The following is a 27,001-nucleotide window of genomic DNA, read 5'->3' as shown; positions in this document are numbered from 1 at the left end:
TGGTCCAAAAAGAAACTATAAAACAGCATGGAAGTCAAACCTGGTATTTAACCCCTCCAAAGAGAATAACTTTCACCATAACACAATTACTAACCGAATTTTAATTAAGAACAAAACCTTTTTTTCGAAGTAGACAAGACTTCGTTCTATAACATGCAGAAACAAATGAAGTAATTTTTCCCCCTATGCCTCAGAAAGATGTGCTTCCAGAGAAACTAAATACAGAGTTTGTATTAAGAGGATACCATCAACCCTCCTTCCATCAAATTATTTTGATAATTGCCACTTTGATGGAAGCAGTATAGGCTATATAGTTTCATATGGAAATTAGATCTTATAGTAGAAAAAAATTATTGCTTAGAATAGCAGATAACAGGACACTTCTACATCACAGCAATTGAGAGAAATTCAGTAAGATTCACATTGATGCTTACAATGTTTATAATGCGTCTAATAAGCATGACAGAAAAAGGTAGATAAAAACTTACCACATTTTTGAGTGTCTTTTAATACTTTCATAGTAAAACAAAAAGTTAATTTCATGAACACCTTCTTCATCCGGTCCCCGTAACCACATTGGGAGCTGCACTGAAGCCCCAGGAAGAAGAACAGCATCAGGAAGTGGGACATGTATTACTTCAGGCTGACCTCCTGTGCCAACCCCAAAGTCTACAGAAGAAGCTGAAGATAGCAGTGCTGTACGCACAGAGGTAGGATCTGTCACAACAGTCTTGTAAGCACTACAGTTTTCAGAAGCTGAAGGACTTAGTGGTGTCAGAACAGCAGTATTTCCACCAAAAGTAAAAAATTCTGGATGCTTGGACACAACCTTCAGTGCAGTAAGAGGACACTTGCTTACGTTCACAAATTCTACATATGCTTTTCTGATTTCTCCACAAAGAAGCCCTGTAGGAAAGTTTATGAAGAACACCTGTATGGGACAGAACAGGAGAAAAGAAAGACCTGAACATTTAGCCAAGTTACAAATGCACATGAAAACAACCACCAACATATTTAAAACTATATTGCTCTCTACAGCTTCCTGATGAGGGGTGGAGAGGGAGGCGCTGATCTCTTCTCCCTGGTAGCCAGTGACAGGACACATGGGTGGGAATGGTTCAAAGCCGCACCAGAGGAGGTTTAGACTGGACATTAGGAAACACTTCTTTACCAAGAGAGTGGCCAAACACTGGAACAGGCTTCCTAAAGAGGTGGTCAATGCCCCAAGCCTGTCAGTGTTTAAGAGGCATTTGGACAATGCCCTTAATAACATGCTTTAACTTTTGGTCACCCTGAATTGGTCAGGTAGTTGGACTAGATGATCACTGTAGATCCCTTTCAACTGAAATATTCTATTCTATAGAGTGTTGTCATTAACCATTTTAATAACCCTACTAAGGAAAATCACTGTGTTTTAGTTAACCAACTTGAACTATTCTAGATGAATGGCAAGCAAACAGAAAAAAGCTTCTTTGCCTGTTCCCCTTCACTTCGAAATCTGTCTACAAAGCTGTTGCCAACTAAAATTCATAATAATTTCATAACAATTTCAGAAGGATATCAATTTGGAGCCTTCACGTTTCACTTGAAAAAAACCACAGAAGTTTGGCAACGACAGATCAGAAATTAACTGGAAAGATTTAGGCATTAACAAAGTCTATGACTTCATTGTTAGAATTACATTTATAAGCTCTGGATTCAGCTATTTGCTCAAAACTGCCAATAGAAAGTAGCCACATACCTCCAACAAAGGCATTTCTTCTGTAATAATGGGATCTAATCGTCGATCAGGTCCGTATTTAATAGATGTTTTTTCCTCTTTTGTGTTATTAAGTCGAGGCCCTTGGATTTCTAAATCTTGTCGTCCTCGTACAGATAATCCATTGGAGACAAACTTTCCTGAAATGATTTTTAAGAAGTATGATTTTCTTTTTTAAGTAATTCCTAACTTTTTTCTGAGAAGTGATCCAAAGCTCCCTATCCAATCTCAAAAATCATTTTGATTTTTCCATTATTGGGCACACGCAGTGTTCATTGATCAAGCAGCATCACTGACAAAGAACTTATTCAAAGCTTACTGTCACACATTACACATTGCTATTGTGAGTTCAGACAGCCAGTTATCCATTGTTGTGGACTTACTCTGCCCTTTAACAGTTTGACTACAGGGAGGGGGGTGGTGCATGGAGCATGAGGGTGATGTATTTATTTCGTCTCCCCATTTCTGCAAAGCTGGAAAAGTCACCCAAAACATTTTTGTTTCCTTCAAAAACAGGCCACCCCCTCCAAATGTTTTTTATTCCAAAGGTTTCCAGTTTGTAGATAGCTAAACAAGCTTCATTATTTCTTTTACAACTCTTTTAAACATGTGCTTTAATCCCCATTTCCTCCAACAACTAAGTTTTCCCTGTGAGAGACAGTTTCAGATGAATGACTCAACAAAACAGATCAAGTAACATGCAATTAATAAGCCATTTATATGTTAATACAAAGGAAAGCGAACCAAAATAAAGTCAAGATGCTAAAAAAAAATTATATCAGCCAAATTTAAATTTGGGAATCTATGCAAAGAAATTCAGTGCAACATTTAGACAAAAGTTGAAAACTAACAAGAGAAAAGACCCAGAAGAAAAATGAATGGCAAAAGAGTCAGTGAAAGTTGTTATAGATTCAACATGGCATAGATGGATTATTTAAATTTTTTGTTTAATGGTTTCAGAATTTCCACATATTTAAAAGGAAAAGTATGGGTTTGGCAGAGGTTACTTCCTTTATCATGGGATTCCTTCCTACAGGTGCCAATTCATTTTTTTTTTTCCTGTGCCAGTGGTTTCCCTTATTTCTGCATCCTTACCTGAGGGAAGGCCTTGCATCATGATAATCAAACATTAAACACTAGAAGCCATGTCTCCCCCCTTCCAGAGACACACAACTTAGGGGAATAATACACTTACCTGTCTGTAATCCAATAGAAGGATCTATCCCATCTAATGTGACAGCACCCTGAACAGTGCCAAGATTATAAACGACTCCCAGAATATGTAGCTCCCCTGTTTGATGGGGAAAGAGCTTTAGTCTTGCCTGTGGAAATACGTTAAATTTTTGTTGTTGTTGCTACTAGAAAAAAAATGTATTATTACATTTAAATGTCCAATTGCTAAAGATACTCACAGCTAAGTTTACTTTATAGTTGTGTCAGATGTAACTGCACACAATAATTACAAGTCATTTACTGGATTTAATTTCATATACACAGAATTTATCAAGCCAGTCCACAGCTGAGATGCTCATTACATTAGGAAAGAATCCTAAATTGTAACAAAAATGAACTTTAACACAGGAAGAATCACAGAACAGTTGAAGTTGGAAAGGACCTCTGGAGGTCATTTGTCCAACTTGCCTGCTCAAGTAGGGCCATCTAGAGCCAGCTGCCTAGGACCATGTCCAAATAGCTTTTACTATCTCCAAGGATGGAGACTCCACAATCTCTCTGGGCAGCCTGTGCTCAGTCACCATAGCAGTAAAAAAAAAAAAAAAAAACAACCCAAAAAAACCCAAACCAAAACAACCCCCCCCCCCCAAAAAAACACCACCACACCAAAACACCACATGCAACTGTTTCCTGATGTTCAGATGGAGCCTCCTATGTTTCAGTTTGTGCTCACTGCCTCTTGTCCTGTCACATCCTCCCTTCAGATATTTACACACATTAATGAGATTCAGAAGTTCCAGCACTTCATATGAGTAATGTCTTCTGTAAGTTTAGCACTAAGTTTAGATCATAACAAGTCTGAACTCCAACCTAAAGTTCAACACTGTAAAGACTATTTTTAAAACAAACTATAATACTTACCACTTTTGTCTCCTCACTATTAATTAAAAATTCTGCTATTGCTTCAGCTCCTATCATATCATCATCGCATGCTCCCTGAGAAGAAGAAACAGCTTTTCAGATACTATTACTCCTAGGCAGAAAAAGTGCCATAAATATTACCTCCCCCACCTTTCCTAAAGTATTCAAGAAAAAAAGCACACAAATTTCAAACTGCAGACAGTTAGGACCAGCAGGTGCTCTATGCCCAGCTTCTCAGACTTTCTGAATTAAAGCAGCTAGAGAGCTCAGTAAACATTTACTTAAGAGAGAAATTTAAGATTTAACACTATAAATTGGAACCACTCCCAATCAATTTCACTGATACTCACAGAAGTATTTACCATATCATTAAAGTAGCAGTTCAGACCAGAACAGAAGGGAATGCGTATGGTAATCCTTGAAACTTATTTATATGAAGCCATGTTTATAACTCTGGCAAACACTTACAGCACCTTTAGAGATCACTATGTTCCAAATGCTTTTGGCCAGGAAACCAAAGTAAGGAATTTACTGTAATATTCAGTATCAGAACATGTTAAAACCTTAAAAATATGAATGAGAACAGTCCTTCAGAGGGAAGTTTTGGCAGTATCAGTTGATGTGTTAAATTAAACTGTAGTAAGTAGTTCATCTAAAGTATTCAAAATGTTAATTTTTAATACAATAAATTTTCATTCTTCTAATCGAGATACAAAGATGTGCCTATGTCATATCAGCACAGTTTTTCAGAACATACATTTCACTACGTACTCAAGATGTAGTGACATTCCAAGCTCAAGTAAGAAAAAGGTATTTGATAATGTAACTATTGACACTGCAAGTCATTTCTGCTGGTCAAGGCTAGCGTTACTCAAAATAGACATACTACACATACAATGAAATGTTGGAAGTATTCTGCTTTGCATTAAGCTGTACAATACTCACTACAGTACATTTGTTAACTTGGCTGCTTTGTGCCCTATGGATCTAAGAGAATTTAAACAATGCATAAAGAAATTCTGTAGCTACTTTTTTTTTGGCCTTTTTTTTAAATTTACATTTAAACCAGCTGTTTTCATGCCACAGAATTTTGAAGACTTAATATATACTCCATAACTGTAACTGTTTGGTTTGGTTTGAAAAAGGATGATGTTTTCCTTACCAGCTCTTTTGTTTCTCCATCATGCTTTGCATTGAAGTCTTTAGGTTGAAACTTCCACAGCAATGAAAGGTCAGTCAAAAGAAGTGGAACTTTCAGAGGGTTTCGGAAGGACACTTCTACAGTTACTGGTTCTATTAAAAAAATGCAAGAAAATAATGACAACAGGCTATCCCAACCACAATCTGAAGGTTCACTTAAAGAATTCTTGTGCTAACAACTTGCACAAGAACATTCGTTTAAATCTACAGTAACACAGGAAATATTGTACAAATTTATCTAACTCACTTTATTTCTGAAATGTATAAATCTTAACTTTACCTTCTATCACAGCAAGTGGAAATCTGGAGTTATCTGAGTAGCGATTTAAACAGAACTGTGTTGGTTGAAAGTTTGAAGGTATTATTCCTTTATTTATCACAGAAACAACCTGCTCCTCAAGTTCCTTCCACTGTTGTGATGATTCCGAGTCATATTCCTGATCCAGACTTACATGTGTAGCTGCCTGCTTTTCACCTAGCATGAGTAAGACAATCTTAGAAGATAGAACAGTGGCATGCAACAGTTGCAACAGAGGGCTGCACTGGCAATTAGGTAAGTTGTTAAAATATTTTAAGTTCTCAGACACTGTCATTTTTATGTTACAATTGATTTAAGTCAGTGAATTGCAAGACATTTGGAAATACACACATGGAAGACAATGCTGAGGATAATTTGAGTATACTTCTATTTGCAAATTGTGGAATTTTAAGATTTTAGCATGCTACATGGTATACTCAGCTTACAGATTATTTTTACTTTATGACAGACTACAGCTTCACAGTACAGCCCTGGTCCACTCAGCTTACTTTACATTCACAAATCACAGTGTTACAAACATTTCATCCAAGAGGAAAAGTTAACTGTAAAGCTAATTTCTAGCATTGGTACTAGTGTCTAGCATTTGCTAAAGCATTAATTATCCCTTTCATTAAGTTCATTACAAACTTGCATTGAAGTTTTCCAGCTATGAAAAATAGTGGAAGTCAGCACATCCGCATACGCAGCTTTCATATTTATGCAAGAAGTCTGAAAACATCAAGTGAGTAGATACTAAGCTTAAGCTTTTCTTTTGAAGTCTTCTTAAATAAGTTACCTTGTCACATTAGTTTTACATAATGAAAGATTTTTTTTAAATGACAAATTCTTGCATATATTTTGGTTCCATAAATAAGGGACTTCAATCTGTTTACATAAAATTTTCTAACCTTCTGCTGGTCTTCGATCATGCCCAAAGAAAACACGGGTTGCTGAGCTGTTAATGTATGGTAAAGGAAGCTGTGGTAAGGGACCATCAGGTGATAGCTGGGTTACGTTCTGAAGCAAAGAAGGAAAACAGAGTGTCATACCATTATGCAAATACAGAATGTCCATGCTGTACATTACCAATGACTGAATGATAAGGAAGCCAAGTTATAAGCACTCAATGTTTGAACAGGTAGTATTTTTAAGATGAAACGAATAATTTCAATTAACTGTTTTGATAGTTTCTTCTGCTTTGACAGTGTGAAGTAGTATTTTTTCTTCACTAAGATTTTAAAGTTCATTAAATCTTTATGGAAAAAGAATAATGATTTTAATCCAGCACTCTAATCACTATTGTGGCTGCATGGCTGTTAACAAGCTTTATTTGATGCAAAGCTTGACTCTCTAACTCACAATTTGATAAACCACATTCACTACACCACCACCATTACACAAGACTCTCACCACAGCTGAGCTGTGCAGTCTCAGGTAAGTTCTACCATAACTTAGCAAACACCACAGCAATTCTGTTTACAAGCTTTAAAAGACAGCAACTAACTACACAGCTGCAAGTTGTGTGGCAATATCAGCACTAAACATCCCAGAATGTAAATGGTATACTACAACCCAGGATCACTCACTAACTTATAGCCAACTCAGAGTCACTTGATCTATAAAAACCCATATTAAAGAATAATATTCACTACAACATGGATGGGGAGTACTTTATAGTACCAGAAAAGATGACAGCACTACCTACTCTTTACTAAATGTTTATTATCAAAAGCCTCAAAAATTGCTATAAATTGATCAAAACAAAACAGGTCCACCTCCTCTAAAAGAACTGAGCTATCACAAGCTGCAATTCAGCCATGACCTTCAAAAGGAAGAGTTCATCTTCTGTAATAAAAAACACACACACAGAGTCACACTAATACCCATCACTGGAAGTACTCTTAATACATATATGAGATACAGCATATTTGTTTTTTTGAAGCCTAAAGTAAAAAATGAATGCATCAACTACACAAAAAACCAATCCTGGAACAAAGCAGATATGACAGAAAATCATTTAATGACTTAATAGAAAATTACTGGTAATAAAATTACTTATTATTCAAGGAATAAAGAAAATGAAAAGTCATTTACCTTATAAACATAAAGATATTCTCTTAAAAAAGCTCCTTGCTGAGCTGGAGGTTGTTTACTATCATTGATCAAAATATGCCTGAAGGCAGACACAGCATTGTCAAGCTGACGAAGCGTAAAGGACTGGCGACCAATAGTGAAGTTAATGTGGTCTTCTGCAAGAGACCAGCCTTTCCCTTTGTAAATCTGCATGGCTTGGCAGTAACAACGTAAGGCATGTTTTTTCTGCAAGAAAAAACCACCAAGTTAACTTCTCAAATAATCCCATTAACCACTCGTTGTAATTGTAATATTAGGAAGATTGAACAGTAAGTCAGAAAAGTTACTGAAGTTTCTACCACCACCCCCACTATGCTAAGTGGAATGTTTGCAGAACTACACCTCATAGCATCTGATCAACATTAATGTAAGCACAGAAGTGTTGGTTCCTACAGTACAGAGCCTAGCCTGCAGATTAAGTGCATGTTTTCAAAGACTAGTGTAACAGGCAGTAAGTTAAAAAAAGCAAGTAACAAGAGAATACTACTTTTAAAAGCGTTCTGTGTTGCTTTAGGACTGACTGCTAAAGTTCTACTGCCAAGCCTTAGGATATAGGCTAGATTCAACACATTTCATTTCAATTCTGTAACTGAACTTTCAGTGTGACACTTCCAGTCAATTGGTGTTCAGTAGACACACTTGGGACAAAATCCGTGCCAAGCAAACCAACAAAACAGCCCTACAGTACATACAAGACAAAATTACCAATCACATCAGCCTCTGGGAGACAGATGCCCTGCTCCCAATCAGCTCCACAGTTCCTTTCCTGTGGATACATCAGGACCTGGGCATTCAATCCCAAGTCTAGGTACTGAACATCTGCATAGGCATTCACTGTACAGACAAGTCTCAGCTTCTAAAAAAATGGAACAGCATTCCCTTATTTACAGCAGTAATGGGAAAAATCTAAGATATGTTCAAATTGGTATGGTGATGACAGAGTACAAGTAATAAGTCCTTAACATCAGCAGATACTACTGGGACTTTAAAATACGTATTACAGTATGCAGCTGAGCAGCCTGGCTGACTTCTCTTCAGTAGCATTTAATATTTTGATGCCTCAAAGGATGTGGGGAAAAAAAAAAAAAAACCCACACACCTACATTTACTGTAACACTGAAAAAGCATTCCTTGGAAACCAGAATCCATGTAAGAATTAGACACAGATGACGAGAGAGTTGTTACATGAAGACAGAAGTCAAAGCTTTATAAAATGCATGCACTTTTCCAGGCAAAGGAATGAGAAATAAAGAATAAATAAAAAACCTCTGATCAATAGCTCCCTGTCAGTAGTGTATTGTCATAACAATAGACAGGGAAGCTACTGCATGAAGAAAACCAAGGAGAGGGGGGGAAATACTCCTACTATTCCTCACATCTGTGATTTTAATAACAGAAGTCAAGAATACAACAATACTTTCTTGGTCCTTACCAGGATGATAAAAACAAGATTGGGTGGGGTAGGAGAACAACCCCTCCCAAGACCACAGGGTTTTGTTTCAAATAGAATTCTGATGCCAGGGTTCTCCTGTATTATTGATTTGCAATAGAAATAAATTTGTATCACAGGTTTGCAGCTTATCAGTAAACTTAAATTGACTGTATTCAAGGACAGCCCCATAACTGAACTCAGATGGCTAACCTCAGCAAGAATCAAGCACAATCTATATTTAGAGTCTATCCCACAACTGAGGCAGAAATAAAGCACACAAGTTGTGTCAAACAAACTTTGAGTTTATTTACCACAGTTAGAGCTACCTGCACAGGAATGTGACTGGTAGTAAAAACAATCTGATTTGTATTGGTTTAATTGCTACTTAAGTCTAAGCAGCCATAAAGAGATACTTTAGTTTGTCTTGTAGTAACTGTTCATACCCTGCACCTCCACTAAAAAGCATTTGATTAAGTCACCAGGAAAAACAGATATCTAAATTTTGCTATTACTCTAATAAATTTAGAGTTTAACAAACCCCTAACTCCTGCAACTCACTTGAGATAAAAATACTCCTTTACCCAAATAAAAAGCCTTGTATTTCACAGTCCATAAAATCGAGACCCAGAAATTAAAAACACAAATCACTTAAGTTTCAAGTCAGTCATCTTCAGCATTACTTCAAATACAGAAGTAAAAGACTAAGCTGATCAATGCAGAAGTCATGGTCAGAAGATCACAGAGCTCAATACTTCTGACTAACACAAAAGTGTCAGAAGCCAAGCATCTTTTTCCAGACTAATGACACATTTAACATGTTTTTCAGAGTAAGTATCAAATACCAAACATATTTTCCATGCAGAAAGGTAATACTTACCTGGCCTGCTTTACTAAACCTATGGCCAGCCAATATCATATGAAATGCAAACTTTCTAACCATGGGACTTTTCATGTTTATAAAGCAATGGGCTGCCTGCTCCAACAGAAGTGCACTGCGAAGATCTGAATCCTGTTTAAAAGTAAAAAGAAGAATTAGCCTCAAAGTTGAAAACAAACAAAGATAACAGTGGCCTTGTTTTAATGCTGAGGGACAGTAGGCTGTAACAGTGCTGTGAAGCTGAAGATTTTTATATACAAACATAATATATATATGTGTGCATACAAAAGAAAATAAGACTACAAGTATTTTTCACTTCGTTACATGTAGTGTTCAATACCAAACACGCTGGTGTTTTTTTCCAGTGAAGAGATTTATGTATCAACCTGTTTCACAGTATGAGTGACAGAAGAAATATTTTCTGCTTTTTCAGTTACTCAGGCTACAGTTTCTAACACTTACTATAACCTCTGAAGTACTCTGCTACCTTTTCCCCTCCCTCCCCCTGCAAATATTAAGGCTAGAAACAAACAAAAAGCTTTAACAGGATGAAGGAAAAATAGAGGGAGCAGTGGAACTTAGTGAATTTCTATCACAAGAACAAGAACGATTTCTCAATAATGTACAATTTCTTATTATTACTCCCTGCTCTTCTCATGCCAAAACACAACTATATTACTTTAACCAATCAGAACAGAATCTACTTGATTTTACCACAGTTGAACTCCATGCTATCAGTGATGTCGAAGTATGTGTCTGGACTACAAATATACTCTGAGACACTTATACAGTATCCTATGAAGATTTTCCTTGTAACTGCCAAAAGGCACCACAAGCATACTACATATAATTGTAAGTCGTAAAATGATTGTGCAGAGCCAGTAGTATTTACATTTCTTGTTTAAATAATTTATACTGCTCACATAAATTTTGGTAGCAAGCTTAAGTTGAAAGGGCAAGAATGAAGCTACAAAGACACTTGAGAACGAAACTTACAGAACTAAGCAAATTTATTCCATGCTTAATCTGTCCCAGGAAAAGTCTCAGAAGCATCACATTTGGTGCAGCTGGCCACAAAGCCAGAACTAACTGCCAGTTAGACTTTCCTCCAAGCTACATAGAAGATTCTATACTATTACTGGTATTACATTTGTTTCACTTTTCAAGCAAGACACTTTCTGGGCTGTTAGAAGCTAATTCCATGCCTAATTTCCACCAATTAATATTACAGAAGTGTTCAGACTAGGTTTCACTTACAGTAAGATTCTAATGATTCATAACAGCTGAGCTACAGTAATGCCTTAGTTACTTAAGAGAACTTCTGATCATATGCAGGATAGTATCCATTATGGCTCTGGCAAACCATGCTAATACTTTTAACCCATGAGATCTTAAACTGAAATTATGCCATACAAGAGCTAAGCAGAAGTCTTAAGTCAAAAATTAGTTATAAAGCCAAAGATAACAAATGCACATTTAAAGAAATCAAGCAAGTCACTTGACTAGAACAGAGTTTTTTTCACTTCATGCTTTATACTGGCTGATTTGCTACCTTTGTCTAGAAAATATCATCGGACAAGAATTAGAATGTAACCTAGAAGTGCTTGGGTAAGTAAACAAATGGGGGGAGGGCAAGAGTGGGAAAATCTAAGTGTTTTACCTCACTGGTTAAACGAATCAGAAGAGCAGCTGCCTCTGAATATTTGCTTTGACTTTTTAAGATTTCAGCACTAAGCAGCACACAGCGTTCAGCCAGAACCATGTTCCTAAAGCAAAAACATAAGTATATTAATAAATATTTATCAAATAAACCATAGCAAACTTTTCACCTCAAATCTGAGACATTTTCTCCATATCACATCAGACTGATGTTCTGTTGCTTATCCTTTGTAAAGTAAAATACATGAAAGTTCATTCCCCTGCAAGACAACCACATACAGATTGACACATTAAGTGTCCTATCCTACTATAACAGCAGCTTCTCAAAAGTCAAAGCTAGAAAGCATTTTTGAAGACAGTATTGTATTTATAGAAATACCAACTAAAATGATCCACCTAAATGATCTGATAAACAAGAAGTCCAACAGCCAGAAACAGTTATGCTGGGTTGACCTTGGTGGGTACCAGGTGCCCACCAAGCTGCTCTATCACACCCCCTCCTCAGCAAGACAGTGGGAGAAAGTTAGATTTAAAAGCTCACATGCTGAGATAAAGACAGGGAGATCACTCACCAATTAGTCACGGGCAAAACAGACTTAGTTTGGAGAAGATTAAACTAATTTATTGCCAATTAATAACAGAACAGGCTAGTAATATATAAAAGCAAAACTAAAACACCTTCCCTTGACTCCTGCTTCTTTCCAGGCTCAGCTTCATTCCCAACTCTTCTACATCCTCCCCCCCGCAAGCAGGGCAAATGGACAGGGAAAAGGATTTGCAGTCAGTTCATAACATTTCATCTCTGCTGCTCCTTCCTCCTCATGCTCTTCCCCTGCTCTGGCATGGGGTCTCTCCCACAGATACAGTTCATCAAGAATTGCTCCAGTATGGGTGCCTTCCATGGGGTACAGTCCTTCAGGAACAGACTGTTCCCAGTGTGGGCTCCCCACGGGTTACAGCTCCTGCCAGGAACCTGCTCTGGCATAGACTTTCCACAGACTGCAGCTTCCCTCAGGGCACATCCACCTGCTCTGGCACTGGGACCTCCACAGGCTACAGTGTGGATCCCTGCTCCACTGTGGCCCTCCATGGACTGCAGGGGGACAACCTGCTTCACCATGGTCGTCTCCACAGGCTGCAGGGAAGCACCTCCTTGCTCTCCTCCCTCATTGACCTTGGTGTCTGCAGGGCTGTTTCTCTCATTTTCTCACTCTCACAGCTACTGCGCAGTGATTTTTACCCTTTAAGTATGTTATCAGAGAGGCACCACCAGCATTGCTGACAGGCTCAATTTTGGACAGCAGCACATCCATTTTGGAGCTGGGCGAAAACTGGCTCTGTCCAACACAGGCAGCTCCTGCTGTCTTCTCACAGAAGACGACCTGCAGCCACCCCACTACCAAAATCTTACCAGGTAAATCCAATACACAAGTTTAATAAGCACTCTGTTAAGAACGGCACAGATCCCCTTCCATGTTATCCTAGATTAATTAACATACCTTACTCTAAAGAGTTACCATCATTCTGTGATCTTTTAGTCAGCTGCCACTATCACTGTGCAGGGGAAGAAAGTTAAGCCACTAGGTCTTTCAACTTTCATTGGATCAGTACCGAAGTAAACAACATACTTGCAGATATCTCGATAGGTCTGAATTGCTGTTTCCATATAATGAGCAGGATATGGTCTAGGAGCTCCAGGCTGAAGAAAAGCTGATACTGCTGCCATTTCCTACAAGAGAAATTGACTACTGACACTGTAGTATTTTCAACAAATTATAAAGCTCAAAATGCTGAGAAACACGTTTCAACAGCTACTAGTTCAAGATCTTCATCTAATCAGTTACTGGCATATAAAAGCATACCCAACACACTGTGACTGATAAAAGGTTTAATACAATAGCCTATTTATGGCTCTGCTTGTAATTAACCAGACAACAGCAAGAGAATTATACACACTCACAGAAGTGTTTTCAGTTGATGGTACCCCTGACAATATACAGAAACATTGATTCAGTACTGCTTTACAAGTCCAAGAGATAATTTCCTATTGCAGGAACAGTCTTTCTGATAAAGCAGCACTACCATCTATTTTAAGATGAGGACTGTTTTCTAAGTTTTGCTTAAATGAAGTTACATTCTCAGCTTCTAAGGAAACTCTAGTAAACACGCACTCTGAAATTTTACTTCTTTCCTTATGGGGTGAAGATAGGATAGCAAAGTTTTTCTGCAGTAAGTAAAGGCTAAGACTTGTAGGTTGCAAAAATTCATAATTAAGAGCTCCACAAACCGTTCATTAAGAAACTAAGGTAACTTTTCCAGTTATCCAAATGCAGAGCCACTGTCTGCAAAACTGTACTGCAAAAATAAACATTTATGTAAATGTTTTACATCAAGATGGGACAGTGTACAAGAACTCTTCCACAGCTCCACAGTTTCAAATTTTATCAAGTTAACCAGACTAAAGTCTACAAAACATAGCTTCTAAAAATTGTTAAAACAAACTTCTTGTTTTTCCCCAGTGTTCCCATTTATCTTGAAAATTATTTTAGTCACATATACCTTCAATCTCAAGAGAAATTAATGAATGAGTATGTGTTTACAGTGAAATTCAGCAGTGACATACTCAAACTATATCCCTCAACAGTCTTAAAAAAAAAAAGTGGTACAATACCATATCTATAGTGACATAGTCTTGACCTCCTGTCAAATAAGTATTTTGCTAAAGTCTAGAAGAGAAACTATAAAATTATTTCACACCTCTTTGAGTTATCAGACCAAAAGTTTAAAGATCCATTTTGCTGGAGGTTGCATTCTAGGTATTGTCCTTTCCTTATTTCACATTTTAAGAATTAACTCTTCAATTTTTATTCACACCTTTATTCCCTTCATAAAACAGCAGCCAACAGATGCGAGAACACTTTAGGATTTGCTAAAGATATGCAGCAAATTTGGCAAGACCCTTATAAATTTGGAGGTGGAGGGAAGAGATCACATTGTTACCTTCAGACAAATATTAGAGATTATTAGGAAAGTTCACAAAATATTTATGTTATGTGAAGTACCAACCAGTGCTCCAGCTGCATAAAGCATTGCCTGATCATTTAAGAAGTCTTTCTTTGCTGTATGGTAACAGCTATATGCAAGTTCATAGTGTTGCACCAAAAAGCACAAGTCTGCCATTTTCCGGATTTGAAGCTCTGGTGCTTCTGGTGGATACCTATAAATACAAATATTTAAATTCAAAGTCATAATTTTAATAAATAGAGCAAGACATGCTCTATAAAGTTGTCCCTTCTCATCTTAATTTTTATTCACAAAGTAGGAATAAAAACTGCATTGCTTCAGCCTTACCCAAAAAACAGCTAGGAAGAGCGAAGCTGCTTCCTTTCTGCCGCACATAACTTGGTTTCGCACCCTACTTTCTGATTAACAAGATTCACTGTTCCACTAACATTCAAAGCAAGCATTCCTCTTAGCCAAGAAATACTGAAAAAAGTATGCAGCTATCACAAACTGCTCAGTAAGATTAACTGTTAGAGCTAAACAGAGCTGTATGAGAATGAAAAAAATAAAGACTTTGACTGTTCACCTAGCTGTAGTTACTTCTCTCCATTTCTCCTGAAAGAAAAATCCCACTAAAAAAACTATGCCTTATGCCAAAACACTGGGCAAATTCCTCTTCTCTGCAAGCATCAGTCTAACTTCCAGTTAATCAAATATATATGAATCACCTCAGTGAAGATCAAATACATTTTCACAAACATTTGTTAGTCAAACTTTGTAGGAAGCAAACCATGCTTACAAGTTCAATGCAGAAAGCCAAAATTAACAACATTTTGATTATTAATCCAAAGACACACAACCCACGAATTTAAAGCGGTATGTAATGTCAGGGACATTAACTTTGGTTAGGTAATGTCCAAGAACTCTGTGCTTAAGATAAGACGGTTGAAGAGAGTGCTTTTCATGATTATACATCCTCATTCATAGAGGGAAATTACAAAGCATGCAGAATGAATATTCTGGTAAAATTTAAAAGCTGGTTTTAGTGTAAGATACAGGTGCAAAAGGTATGAAATTCCCCTTAATTTAGCTCTCACTTATAAAAGCAGTATACTACATAGTTACATAAAAAAACACCTATACATGGGGTTTGGCTTAAAAAAAGAAAAGAAATAGCTTGTACTAATTTAAAAAAATCCCTTATGGTAGACCATAACTTCTTTTTATTACTATTACTCTTAAAAATGTACATTCTTTGTAACTTAGAAAGCTTCACTGTAAGTATAGCAGGAAGATGGCTCTGTAAACACTTTCTTTTAACCCTTTTTTCTTTAAGTTCTGCTACTCCTTTATTGTACATGTTTAGGCATAGCACTTTTCATGATTTTTCCAATTAACGTCTTTTACAATATTGCTGATGTAGTTCACTTTGCAGAACACCATCAAACACAGGCTTTCCCTTCACCTCCCTCCCCCCCCAAAAAAGGTACATTTTCAGTTTAGATCTAAACATAAGACTGAAATTACTTACAGCAAACCAGAGGTATTCTTCAGTTCATTAATACTTTTCTCTGGAACCTTGCTGCCGCTAAACCATTTTTTAGTAGCGGAAAACAGTGATCGACTCAAGCCTTTCCTGGATATTAACTGCAAAAAGACACTAAATTAGAGCACTACATTGCAAGAGATACACTAATATAAACCAATATAAAAACCCAAGCTTCATTAAGGCTTACTAGATTATTTTTCCCATAAAACAGAAATAAATAAAAACAACAAAATAACCAAAAGCACACTTCTTTAGAATGAATCACTGACACTGAGAAGTTGCAATTCATTTGTTTATTCTATTTCAGACAGCCGAGGTTCACTATTGCTGTAAGCTGCAGACATCTCAATCCTAAAAACTGAAACATTTGATGTATCTGTTTGAAATCCAACATAATGTCTTAATTTCTGGTATTAGTCCAATCTAAAATCTAGACCAAGTACATACTTCAAGAGAGAATATTCTCCCCATCACCACCCACATAAAGCATTACCATGTTGTGAACAGTGATTTCAAGTGTCAAGGGTACCAGTCATACCTGCAAGCAAGGTTACACAACTCTATTCTTTTAGATAATTTCCACTAACGAGGAAACTTCCACAGGGAATTACCATTTCCAAGATCTAAGGCAAACTACATCTCTTTTTAAAGCTAGTTTTAAAAACCATAACATCATGCTTTTCTTACCGTGACTAGGAATGTAGTACTACATTCCTAATGGTAAGCCTGTTTGCTACACTTTATGTATGCACTTTTTTTTGTTTCTTCATAAAACTTTCCAAACGTAAACATGGTCAGCATATACAAACTCCCACAAGTCAATTCAGGGAGAGAGTCCTCCTTACAGGATATGATTCTTAGTATCAAAACCCCTCATACTTAAAACTATAACCTGAATAGACAATTCAATCAAAATACAGAGTTCAGATAACAGACTGATACTTGCGTCCAAGTCTAATACTAAATACAGTAATTTGATTGTATTAATGTAAGTCAATCCATCTCTCCAGCTGTTTAAGACCATATAAAAGTGAAACACTTATAAAAGAAAGGACCTTACTGTGATGGAAATAACTTTAACACATGTCCTTGACTTAACATGGGCATGATATTAACTATCACACTTCAAAAAAATCCTAGTTTGAGAGAAGAATATTCAGTTGCAAAAAGTGCTGAGATCAAAACAGAATTGCATGATTTAGGGTGTCCATGCACTTCTCCCCTGTCAAGAAGTAGCAACTGAAGTATGCAGCTTTTTTGCAGACAATTATTGATGAAAATACATTTCTTAACTCTAGCTGTGCGTTCTAAAGTTGAAACACAAAAGGTACATTTTGTTCCCCATGCCAGAATTGTCCAGAAGCATAAAATATTAAGATTTTAGGAACAAGGACAGATATCGCTGATAACAGTTCAGACAGGCTTTCACCAAGAAGCCACCTTGCACTGAAGCTCTGTTGATACAAATTGGGTTTTGTTTTTTTAAAAGACAAATTGAGCTAAAATGATAACTTCAGCTATTTCTCTTAAATTTACTTACAGTTTTCAATAAGATCATCAAATCATTAAGATGCAGAAGGAAGTAATAATTTCAAAACAGATTTTTGGATAACTAGATTTATACCCCAACTGTTTTTTTCTTATTACGGCACAAAGTGTTTTTAAGAGTAAACTGACCTGATCATTAAGTTGCCGAATTGTCTTCTCTATATGTGGCAAAAGTCCCCTAAATGTGAATTCCTGTATGAACTGTCTAATTCGATCGTGATCTGTGAGTGTTAAACAAGCACCATGAGGCGTTCCAGAATTTGATTTCTTTGAGTCTTGCAATGATGCAGTAGCCTTCACGTAATCAGTGCTATCCAAACTGCCGCTGGGATGATCCAGTTGAAGGGGGTGAGTCTTAAAGTTATTTGACAGGCCATCTAATGAAATTTGAAACAAAAACCCCAATAAGTATAAAGTTACTTAAACATTTTGGGTTTTAAGTGTCATTTTTATTAAGCTACTTTAAAGTTTTCCTTAATCAGAACTCTGTTAAGCAAAGCTATTCACAAGTTATTCTGCACTACAGATCAATGCAGAGCAGACAGCAGGAGAGCACTACCCGAGTGTTACATCACTCCTGAAATTCTTCAGAAAGCTCAGGGAATCTCAGGACCTACAACATGGCTAAATATGTATGGTTTTGGTTCTCAACTACAGTGCAAAGAAACCCCATGTACACTGACTAGTATCAGCAACATCGAAGGAAAAGTATGAAAACATTAAAATCAAAGTCAAATATTCATGAAACATGGAAACGCAGCAATTACGACAACAGCTCCATTAGATCTATACACTCTTTTCTGTTTATGTTTTAAGGTTGAAAAAAAACAAACTAATTTTCCATGTCCTTCCCAGCAATCACGATGTAAAAAAACATCCTCTGAAGTCCTCTTAGTTCAGTGAGAAGGGCTGCTGACCACTATCGCATCTAGCTTTCTGAACTAGACGGAGACACCATTTCACTCCAAGACTTACATAGTTCTCTTATTATTTCCTTTTTATATAAGAAAATCAGCTTGCTTTATCTGGCCCTAACTAGCACTGAGCAAAGCTGAACTGTGAAAGCAAATCCTTAATGGATTAATTACTCATGAAGTATAAAGCTGGGTACGTAAAGTTCAAACAGCAGCTTGCAGACTACATCCGGGCTGTAGGGCCCTAGAAAGCCACTTTTTCAGGCAACTGCAGGCTCTCCTATATACGCTAGGTCTTCCCGTGCCTTTCAAGTCATGTATGAAGGATCTGGGCTGAATCAGGCCAGACAGCATGGGGTACCTCCACTTCTTCCCTATCTGATGATGCTTCTCATCTGAATCCTACACAGCTGCTTAAAAAAAAAATTTAAAAGGCCATGCATTAATTTGCACTCAATTTCATTTACTGTCTTCTGCCATCCGTGAGCTCAATTGCGAGGCAAGTTCTTCCAGCCAATCTACAAAGTAAGTCACTACTCATTTCCAGATTTAAAACCAAAAACAATGACAAAAAACCCTCAGCTTCCAAGCTAGAGCACACTAACCAGAATTTTTATTATCATAAAAATTAACCATTTAATCCTATGTTGTTATCTTTTATTAATTGTCAGAGTTTGCAGACAATATGCTTAATCTTACAAAAGATGAGCCCAATATATCAATAGCCATCTCATTAAGGATACATCTACCAATTACCACCAATCCAGTAGATCAGCACCACAGCATTTTGCTTCACGGACACCAGGTTACATTATCTTTGAGCATTTAGAAAATTAGTACTTTGAATTCCCTAACAGACCACTCAAGTGATTACTGTCCAAGACATGAGACAGCTGTATAAATGCCATCACATCAATGTTTTGATAGAAGTTATAAAAATACCTTTAATTTCACTGTCTAAGCCATCTGATATCAAGTGATCAGTATTCTTGTTTGAAATGACAGTATAAGGACAATCTTCATAGCAATCCTGCCAGAAAAAAAAGGAAAAAAAGGTGAGAATTTTAAGAATAGTAGAGCACACACATAAGTCAGTCAACAGTAGTTGTTAACTTTGCTAACAGTTAACTGAATTATTAAGAAAGCATGTTTGTTCATATATATTAATTTCTTAAGTAGTTTGTGATGCTTTAAGAACTTGTCCTATTGTAAAGATGAAAGTTATATTCACCAAATGAAGCAAGTATCTTCTGGCTTGCTCAAATAGCTTTACTGTCAACTAAGGCAAGCAACTCCAACGCTTACAGCAGTGAAAATATGCTCCCTAAAGCAATTCTTGAACAAGCTTATAAAAAAAAAAGTCATCTATGTTGAACAGTTGGCATGGGACAGAAAAAAAGAAAAAATTTAATTAGTTTATGGTGGAACATTACTTACTGGTCCTCTTGGCTTACAGAATACGAGATGTTTTGACTTTCCAGTGCCAGCTACATTTGGTAAAGAACTATGATTCCACAAACAAACCTTTTAATCAGATGCAGTTAAAACTGCAGGTCAGTCAAAAGCAAACTCAAGAAGGAATATTTTTGGTCCTGAAGCCAAAAATACGGACATTTATTGCAAACTGAACTCAAGAGCTAACACACACTATCATTTGCCATCTTAGCAGATGACAGACCAGACTGGGCTGCAAGTTACCAGAAAAACCACACATACTCCCACAAAACAACACACCCACACTGTTTAGTGAAATACAGAAGACCTAGACAAAAAACCCACTAACATTAAGAGTGAAGAAAATTAATCAAAATGAAGGTAGAAAGTTACTATGAATAGGACACTTCTGAGGTTACTTGCTCTTGTCAGTGCATAAAGCACAACTCTATTCTTTCAGTCAGTCTATTTCAGTCTAGTATTTCAGTGCTCCTTACTGTCAATTTAAGTAGCACAGACGACAGTTTTTTAAGAAGAATCATCTTATACCCTCACAAAAAGTCATAGCTATGTCAGAAGCCTGTCTATTAGCCCATTCTGTAAAAACACATAGATAATACTAAGGCAAAATTTAACACAACTAAAACAGGCTTTCATATGCACCTTATATATTGTTTTTAGAATACTATAATACCTGGTTTTGGATAGTGTTTTTCTGAAGGTACTGACTCCAAGGATCTGGTATCTGTTCATCCGTTCCTCTGTTAGACACCCGAGAATTTATTTTCAGCAAATAGCAACCCTGAGTTCCATACCTCTGCTTCATCTCTTCATAAATGGAGTCAGCTCTGAAAAAATAAATTGTCTTGATATCAAACCAATTCTATTCTAAGTGTGTACGGCAACAAACTATTTTAGACTATTATCCATAGGGATTAAAAGGAAAATTCTCCTATTTTTAAAGCAGTCCTTTATGCAAGAGTGAAACTGAGAATCTTTGAGAATTAGTTCAGCGAGCCAGCAAAGAAAGCATCTACCCCAAGAAGCTAGGACTGATTCCTTTCATTTTATATGAACACAAGTAGAAGATCTAAAAATAATACTTAAGGAAATCTGCATTGATAATAGTCAGCATACTAGTTAATGGATCCTGTAGTATGTCTAATCTCACTAGAATTTATAAATGCAAACATTTCAGTCAAAGAGTTCATCTGTAAGTTCACTGAATGCAGAAGACCCACCTTTGTTCTTCTCCTGTGCTTACGTCGTGCAGTAACACATAGTATTTGAGCGTGTTTGGTATAAACCACTTGGGATATAAGTATTCACTACTATGCTGAATTCGATGTTGCTCTTGAGACAGCTTCAGAAATTGCTCCACAGGCTCTGGTTCACTAGAAGAAACTACAAGCATACCTGAATTCACGTTAAGGACGCTTACCAAAAGAACCCAGGAACAACCACTGATCATATCATAAAATAGGAAGTGTATGAAATAAGATAGATAAGTACAATGTTTAAGCCTGTAAAACACACCACCACAAAAGTACGTGCAATCAGAATTTGGTCTTAGTCTTGATAAAAGCACTATTTAAACGGTCAGTCAATTAACATCTGTAACATGAGATGAACAGGAGTTTGCTCCAGTTCTGACACTGAATCCAAATTTAAGCTGATACTTAATAGCTAATAGTTCATTTAAGATTTTAGATACAGACCAACTGTTCACATATGAAACATATTATTGCAATTCACCCCCAGCGTACTTTAGTCTTCAATTTCCAAGAAGAGTTGGGACTTTAAGGTATCACCTGAGCAACAGTAACAGCCAGTATTCATAAACACAGCAACATCTTCTCAGTAAAAAGCAGAAGCGTTCAGATTTTTACCTCAATGCAACTACACAATCATTAAGGAATATCCTGCTCTGCTACATCTATCCACCAAATTGATGACATTAATTCAGAGAAGCCAGAAATCAAGTTCTACTTTAAATGTTACTAAAATTCAGAAGTCAAAGGCCAGAATCAATATTTTACCAAGTTAATTCTGCACAAGTGGTTCTCTCTAATGGCTACTAACATACCTGTTTCACCATACTGAAATTATAAAGTACAGTAAAGAGTTAGAAACAGAGTAGGTGTTATGAAACCTGCAGCATTATAATTATTGTAAAGCTAAACAGCAGCTACCTCATGAAACAGTGCATATTTTTATTTTCCCTGTAGACAAGCAAATCAGGCCTAAGTTTTGGTAAAAGAAGTGAAAGCATTTAGGCATCTTTCCAGACTGCTTTTTGTCCAAAATAGCTCAAAGTTCACCAATTTTCCAAAACACGCCCCCCAACCTCCCCCCTCCATCTGCTAGGAAAAGCTATAAAAAGCAGCAGGTGCATCCCAAACACACAAGCCTCCGTTGTACATAAGGGACAGTCAACAGATACCTGAAGAGCTACAACAGAAAGCAGTTTAGGATGAGGCAGTCTACTTTACAGGTATTAACTTATGAGTTGTTTGACACAAAAAAGTGTGTTTTAAAAAAAAAAAAAGAAAGAAAAAAGAAAAACAACACACTAACCACAAATAAAACCCTGACCCCCTTATGAAATGAGTCTGTATAGTTAGACATATTGAAAAAAAGATGGCAAAAAGAGTTATTGCAAAATTTTAAAGTCTCCTACATTACATTTCTGCAGCTAGCTCTAACAGCAGTCACTAGAGAGGTCTGTAACACTCAAAGGATACATGCAACATAGTGGTTTAAGAATTCATGATCTGATGCAGGCATGGACTGAAGAAAGCACTCTCTGTAAGACTCAAACCAAGGAGTAGTAGCTGGAATACACAATAAGATAGGACAAATTAGAATATTCAGTGAAACTTGTCTTTACTCATTTATGAAAAGGAAATATGAAAGACTACACCTGAAAGCGAGGCTTGCTAACTCTGACAAGGTTTGCATGGCAAGGGAAAGAAGGAGGAACAGTCTAAGGAGAAAGCATCTAAAATACACACAAGAAACAGTAACACTTTCAATCAAATCCTGTGAAACTGAATAGTATTTTAAGCATAAGATATCCTCAATATCCTGAACTTCCTCAATATTGTAGGCTCACATGTATTCAGTCCTTGTCAGGGTAACTACTCCTTATCACCCATTTAAACACACATGGGAAAGAGAAAACAAATAAAAATTCTTCTAACAGTCATTGAATTTGCCTTGGCTAGCGATATAAGAATTGACCAAGACGCAAAATTAATTTTTGAGTATGTAGAGGACCTAAGGATTACCAGAACCCTATCCTGCCAGTTTGTCTAAAGCTTTTGCAAGTGTTATGACTTGGCTTGACAGTAGTCCCCTTCCTCTGCCCTGCTAAAATAAACAGTTCAGCTGTCAGCTGGCAAAGCAGAGATCCAAAGAGCTAAAAGCTCAGTTCTGAGTTGTGCCATTAATGCCTTTTAATGTTAACCTGCAATGTTCAAATGCCTTTACAATAGGGATCTCATTTTCCTAAGAGTAACAAATCAAGTATGTCTGGGACATCCAAAGAACATGTGAACTTAAAAATCTTGTCTGTTTCTCTCCACTCCAACTATCAGTCAAGCAATGAAGTATTATTTCTGTTTTATGCCATCTCAATTCTGCAACTCCTTCCCTTGAGTGGAAATAAGGCCCCAGAGCAAAATCAGTCCATTTCCAGTAACCTGGTTTCACACTGGAACTAGCTGGAATCCAGTGTAAACTCACCTGCAAACTAGAAAACAATAACTAGTACAGAAAAACATGCAGTATAAGGAATCCTGAAGGTATTTATTTTCTTTATATGGCCCCAAGAAAACACATTCCTTGATTTAACTAACATAAGAATTTCTAACACTTTGTAAACTTCCCCTGCCTTCTCCCCCCCCCCCCCCCCAAAAAAAAAAACCCACCACCTTGATTTCTTAGCTGACTTTAAGAAATTGCGTTTCATTCTTATGTTGGAATTATCTTCTAGTGCATTAAGTTAATGCATTTTGTTTAATCCTACATTGTCAGGCCATCTTACATCAGCTTCATCCACACAGAAGTCAGATATAGTCACACTTTATAGCAGAACTCATCCTAGAAGTCAGCACATCTCACTCACATAAAGATCAATAGGAAGCAAACTTCTAGCTTTTGACTATAGCCTTTCTAGCATCTGCTCTGAGCACTCATCTAGGGTATAAAAAGCTCTTGGCTTTATTAAGTTCTACATGTAAATATGCCAACTATTTAAATTGAGGAAAATACAGCTTATTAAAAACAAACTATGAGAAAGTGACTCATATGCATATTTTTCACAAGGACAACACAGCCTTATAGTAACTCAGGTTCAAACCAAACAATACTAAACTAAAGGCAGAAATGTCAACTGCATATTAGTTTCAAGCTCTGTTTTCAGCTTTCCATTTCTGTTTTACAGCTGAACCACAGCAAAAAAAAGTTTTTTAAAATCTGACACAGCTACAAAGAGGGAAGTACTACTTTGTTTTGTGGGGTGTTTCCCTCCCCCCTCCCCCCGCTTTCTCATTCAGCCTATTAAGAACCTTGGAAGCAGCTACAAAAGCAAGTGGATTCCCTCTACACAACCACAACATATATTAACAGTATTCACTCAAGAGCATTTACAGGGCTGTAATCATTTATAGTAGATATTTAAAATAATAAACATGCACCATATTCAAAACAAAAACAATATTTGAAAAAATTTTCACAGACATAACATTTCATAACACACTATAGCAGTGCATAGCAACACTGTGTCATTTAGGTACAGAAACCTGTATGTTTTGTATTTTTCCAGTAACATGTTTCCAGTATACTAAACAAGCAGGACTGAAGTTTAGGCAAACTTGTTAATGTGTTCAGAAATTGTTAACAAAAAAAAAAAAAGATAAGTAATACTCATACATAACAGCTTAAGAATGAGAAGTCTACTTCATGAAGTTTTGTACTTTTTAGCTACCTGACTGACCAAGATGAATTTCACAGATACTGGTACTCAAGCACATTCAGAAAAGAAGGCATTTACCAGCAGCCGAACAGACACTACCGAAAGGATAGCTCTTACTAACCAAAGGCATAAACTCTGTTAATATCTAAAACTGAAAACAATAAAAATCTGGCTCGGACCACAACACAGAGCTTCACTCTAAGTTGAGAGGTCAATAAGCAATGTGTTTTGGTAGCAATAAGTCTTATAAAACTAGGTCAAAACATATTAGAAAGCTTTTTGCTTTTTTTTTTTTTTTTTTTTTTTTTTTTTTTGAGAGTCATACTCCAGAAAGAATGTCAATATAGCAGAGGTATATGTGCTTTAAGTACAGTCAGCAATTCAGTTCCAATTTCAAAAGCACTACTATCCCCTGAGAAGGAACTTCTATAGAGAAGCAGAAAGTATTTACATTTGAAATACAGAACAGTGACAGTATACAGTTCCACAGAATCAAACAAGACAGTGCTTCTGCAGCATCAGGTCATTTCCCACCACCACTCTGAGCTTATGGACTATATGGAAAGACCAAATGATTTCGATTAACAGGAGTAGAAAAGTGACTAAAAGAAAATTAAACAACCATCACCAACAATTTTTCATTTAGGGGGAAAAAAAAATGGAGGAACACACATCTACGCCAAGAGAAGTGCTAAACAGTTGTAGCAGATGATAAGGAAAGGTGGATGGGGCACATGGAAAAGGAATAAAGGGCAATTTGGCAAATTGGCACCAACCACAAAAAATACCTGAATAAAACGTGGATGTGTTCAGTTCCATCAGTGTCTCTTTCCAATTACTGTACCAAGGAACACTAGCTTTAACTGAGCGATCTGATAGAAAAAACATGGTATTATTATACTAAAAAGGGTCAGGTGCAAACACACTATTGGCTTTTATGCTCTGGTAGCATGAAGCAGAAAATCCATAACATGCAGGCCCATCAGGGACTGAAGACATTTGATTCCAGCTAACCTTAATCATGAACATTTCAGGCTCCTCCACACTCCACAGTGTACTTTAATAGAATTCAATATTCATTTCTGGTTCAGCCCAAATTCTGGGCTTGAATAAAAATGTAAATCTATAAAGTAGTAAAGATTTTAGTTATATTTAGATATTATTTCTATTTTTCTAGTTGGAAGATACTATAAATGTAAGACACTAATTTCTGAGATCTCCCAGCCTGTAGTACTACAGTTAAAGTAACTGAAGATGTTCGCTGCTGAAAGTGGTTACCCCAACATTCTCCCTTATGTCCATCATATTCCTGCATTGCTGCATGCCAGCACCAGCATTATGCAGCCCTGAACAAACATAGCCAGGGAAGTGATCCGATCCAGCTGAAAACTTATTTGAGAGGGAAAAAAAAAAAAAAGTCTTTAGTGGGATCACTTTTCTTCACTCTCCACATGCACCAGTACATGGGAGAAACAGGCATGGCTGAACATAAGCATCCTTCCAGCAATCAACCAGGTCTCTCAGTACAAGATGATTATGAAAGTATGAGACTATTAAACAACACGTGTAACAAAGAAGGATGACAAACAATTCAACCAATTCACCACAGCAGTTCCAAAACTTCTCTAAAAAAAAAAAAGAGCATTATCGTGATCCCAGTTGCCAGAAACACTCATACATGAGCTTCTTAAACAATGTTTGTGTCTTCCTTCAAAATGGACTGCACTTGATCATCATTAAAGATTAAGGAAATATGTTTTAATATTGCTACCCTAGAAAACTAATCCACCAAAAGAAAGAGCTAATTACAAAACAGATTAGAGTATTTCACATTTCCATGCCAAAAGATTATTTTTTGTTGCCACAAATGAATGCTTCCATTGGTTTTCAATAAAACGCTCTAACAAAGTCGGAAAAAATAAGTTTCTTAGTAAATACTCATAGTTTTCCAATTAGAAAAGGAACTCTACCTGACAAGCTAGGGACTACCTCACATCCTCCTACAATGTAATGGGATCCAAGTTTCATCAAGAACACTGCCAGTGTTTTGTGCTGAAGCCCTAAAATGGAGTACCACAAAACTACAAAGTTGTTACATGATTTTGTCCTTCTGTATGATCTTA

The 27,001-nt window shown here is 36.7% G+C and overlaps 1 protein-coding gene across 4 annotated transcripts in view; it reads right to left on the bottom strand.

The window, feature by feature from the left end:
• The window catches only part of TRAPPC8 (trafficking protein particle complex subunit 8), a 57,904-nt gene that overhangs the window by 22,644 nt on the left and 8,259 nt on the right, over positions 1-27,001 (bottom strand). For 2 of the 4 annotated variants that reach the window (XM_030011870.2, XM_030011872.2), the window contains exons 3-21: positions 25,667-25,750; positions 22,645-22,734; positions 21,142-21,316; positions 20,595-20,748; positions 19,409-19,496; positions 17,682-17,929; positions 15,987-16,102; positions 14,519-14,669; positions 13,081-13,181; positions 11,454-11,559; positions 9,794-9,925; positions 7,446-7,670; positions 6,260-6,368; positions 5,334-5,528; positions 5,016-5,146; positions 3,854-3,928; positions 2,955-3,081; positions 1,742-1,899; positions 489-931 (exon numbers count right to left, since the gene is read on the bottom strand). In XM_030011870.2, coding sequence (XP_029867730.1) covers positions 489-931; positions 1,742-1,899; positions 2,955-3,081; positions 3,854-3,928; positions 5,016-5,146; positions 5,334-5,528; positions 6,260-6,368; positions 7,446-7,670; positions 9,794-9,925; positions 11,454-11,559; positions 13,081-13,181; positions 14,519-14,669; positions 15,987-16,102; positions 17,682-17,929; positions 19,409-19,496; positions 20,595-20,748; positions 21,142-21,316; positions 22,645-22,734; positions 25,667-25,750 — 2,908 coding nt within the window. The remainder of the gene's footprint in view (positions 1-488; positions 932-1,741; positions 1,900-2,954; positions 3,082-3,853; positions 3,929-5,015; positions 5,147-5,333; positions 5,529-6,259; positions 6,369-7,445; positions 7,671-9,793; positions 9,926-11,453; positions 11,560-13,080; positions 13,182-14,518; positions 14,670-15,986; positions 16,103-17,681; positions 17,930-19,408; positions 19,497-20,594; positions 20,749-21,141; positions 21,317-22,644; positions 22,735-25,666; positions 25,751-27,001) is intronic. The other 2 variants (XM_030011873.2, XM_030011874.2) reach the window with 1 other exon arrangement.

The sequence above is a fragment of the Aquila chrysaetos genome, chromosome 4 (assembly GCF_900496995.4).
Source record: "Aquila chrysaetos chrysaetos chromosome 4, bAquChr1.4, whole genome shotgun sequence".
NCBI lineage: Eukaryota > Metazoa > Chordata > Aves > Accipitriformes > Accipitridae > Aquila > Aquila chrysaetos.
Note: the sequence above shows the minus strand (reverse complement) of the source record. Positions and strands in the feature narration are given on the sequence as shown.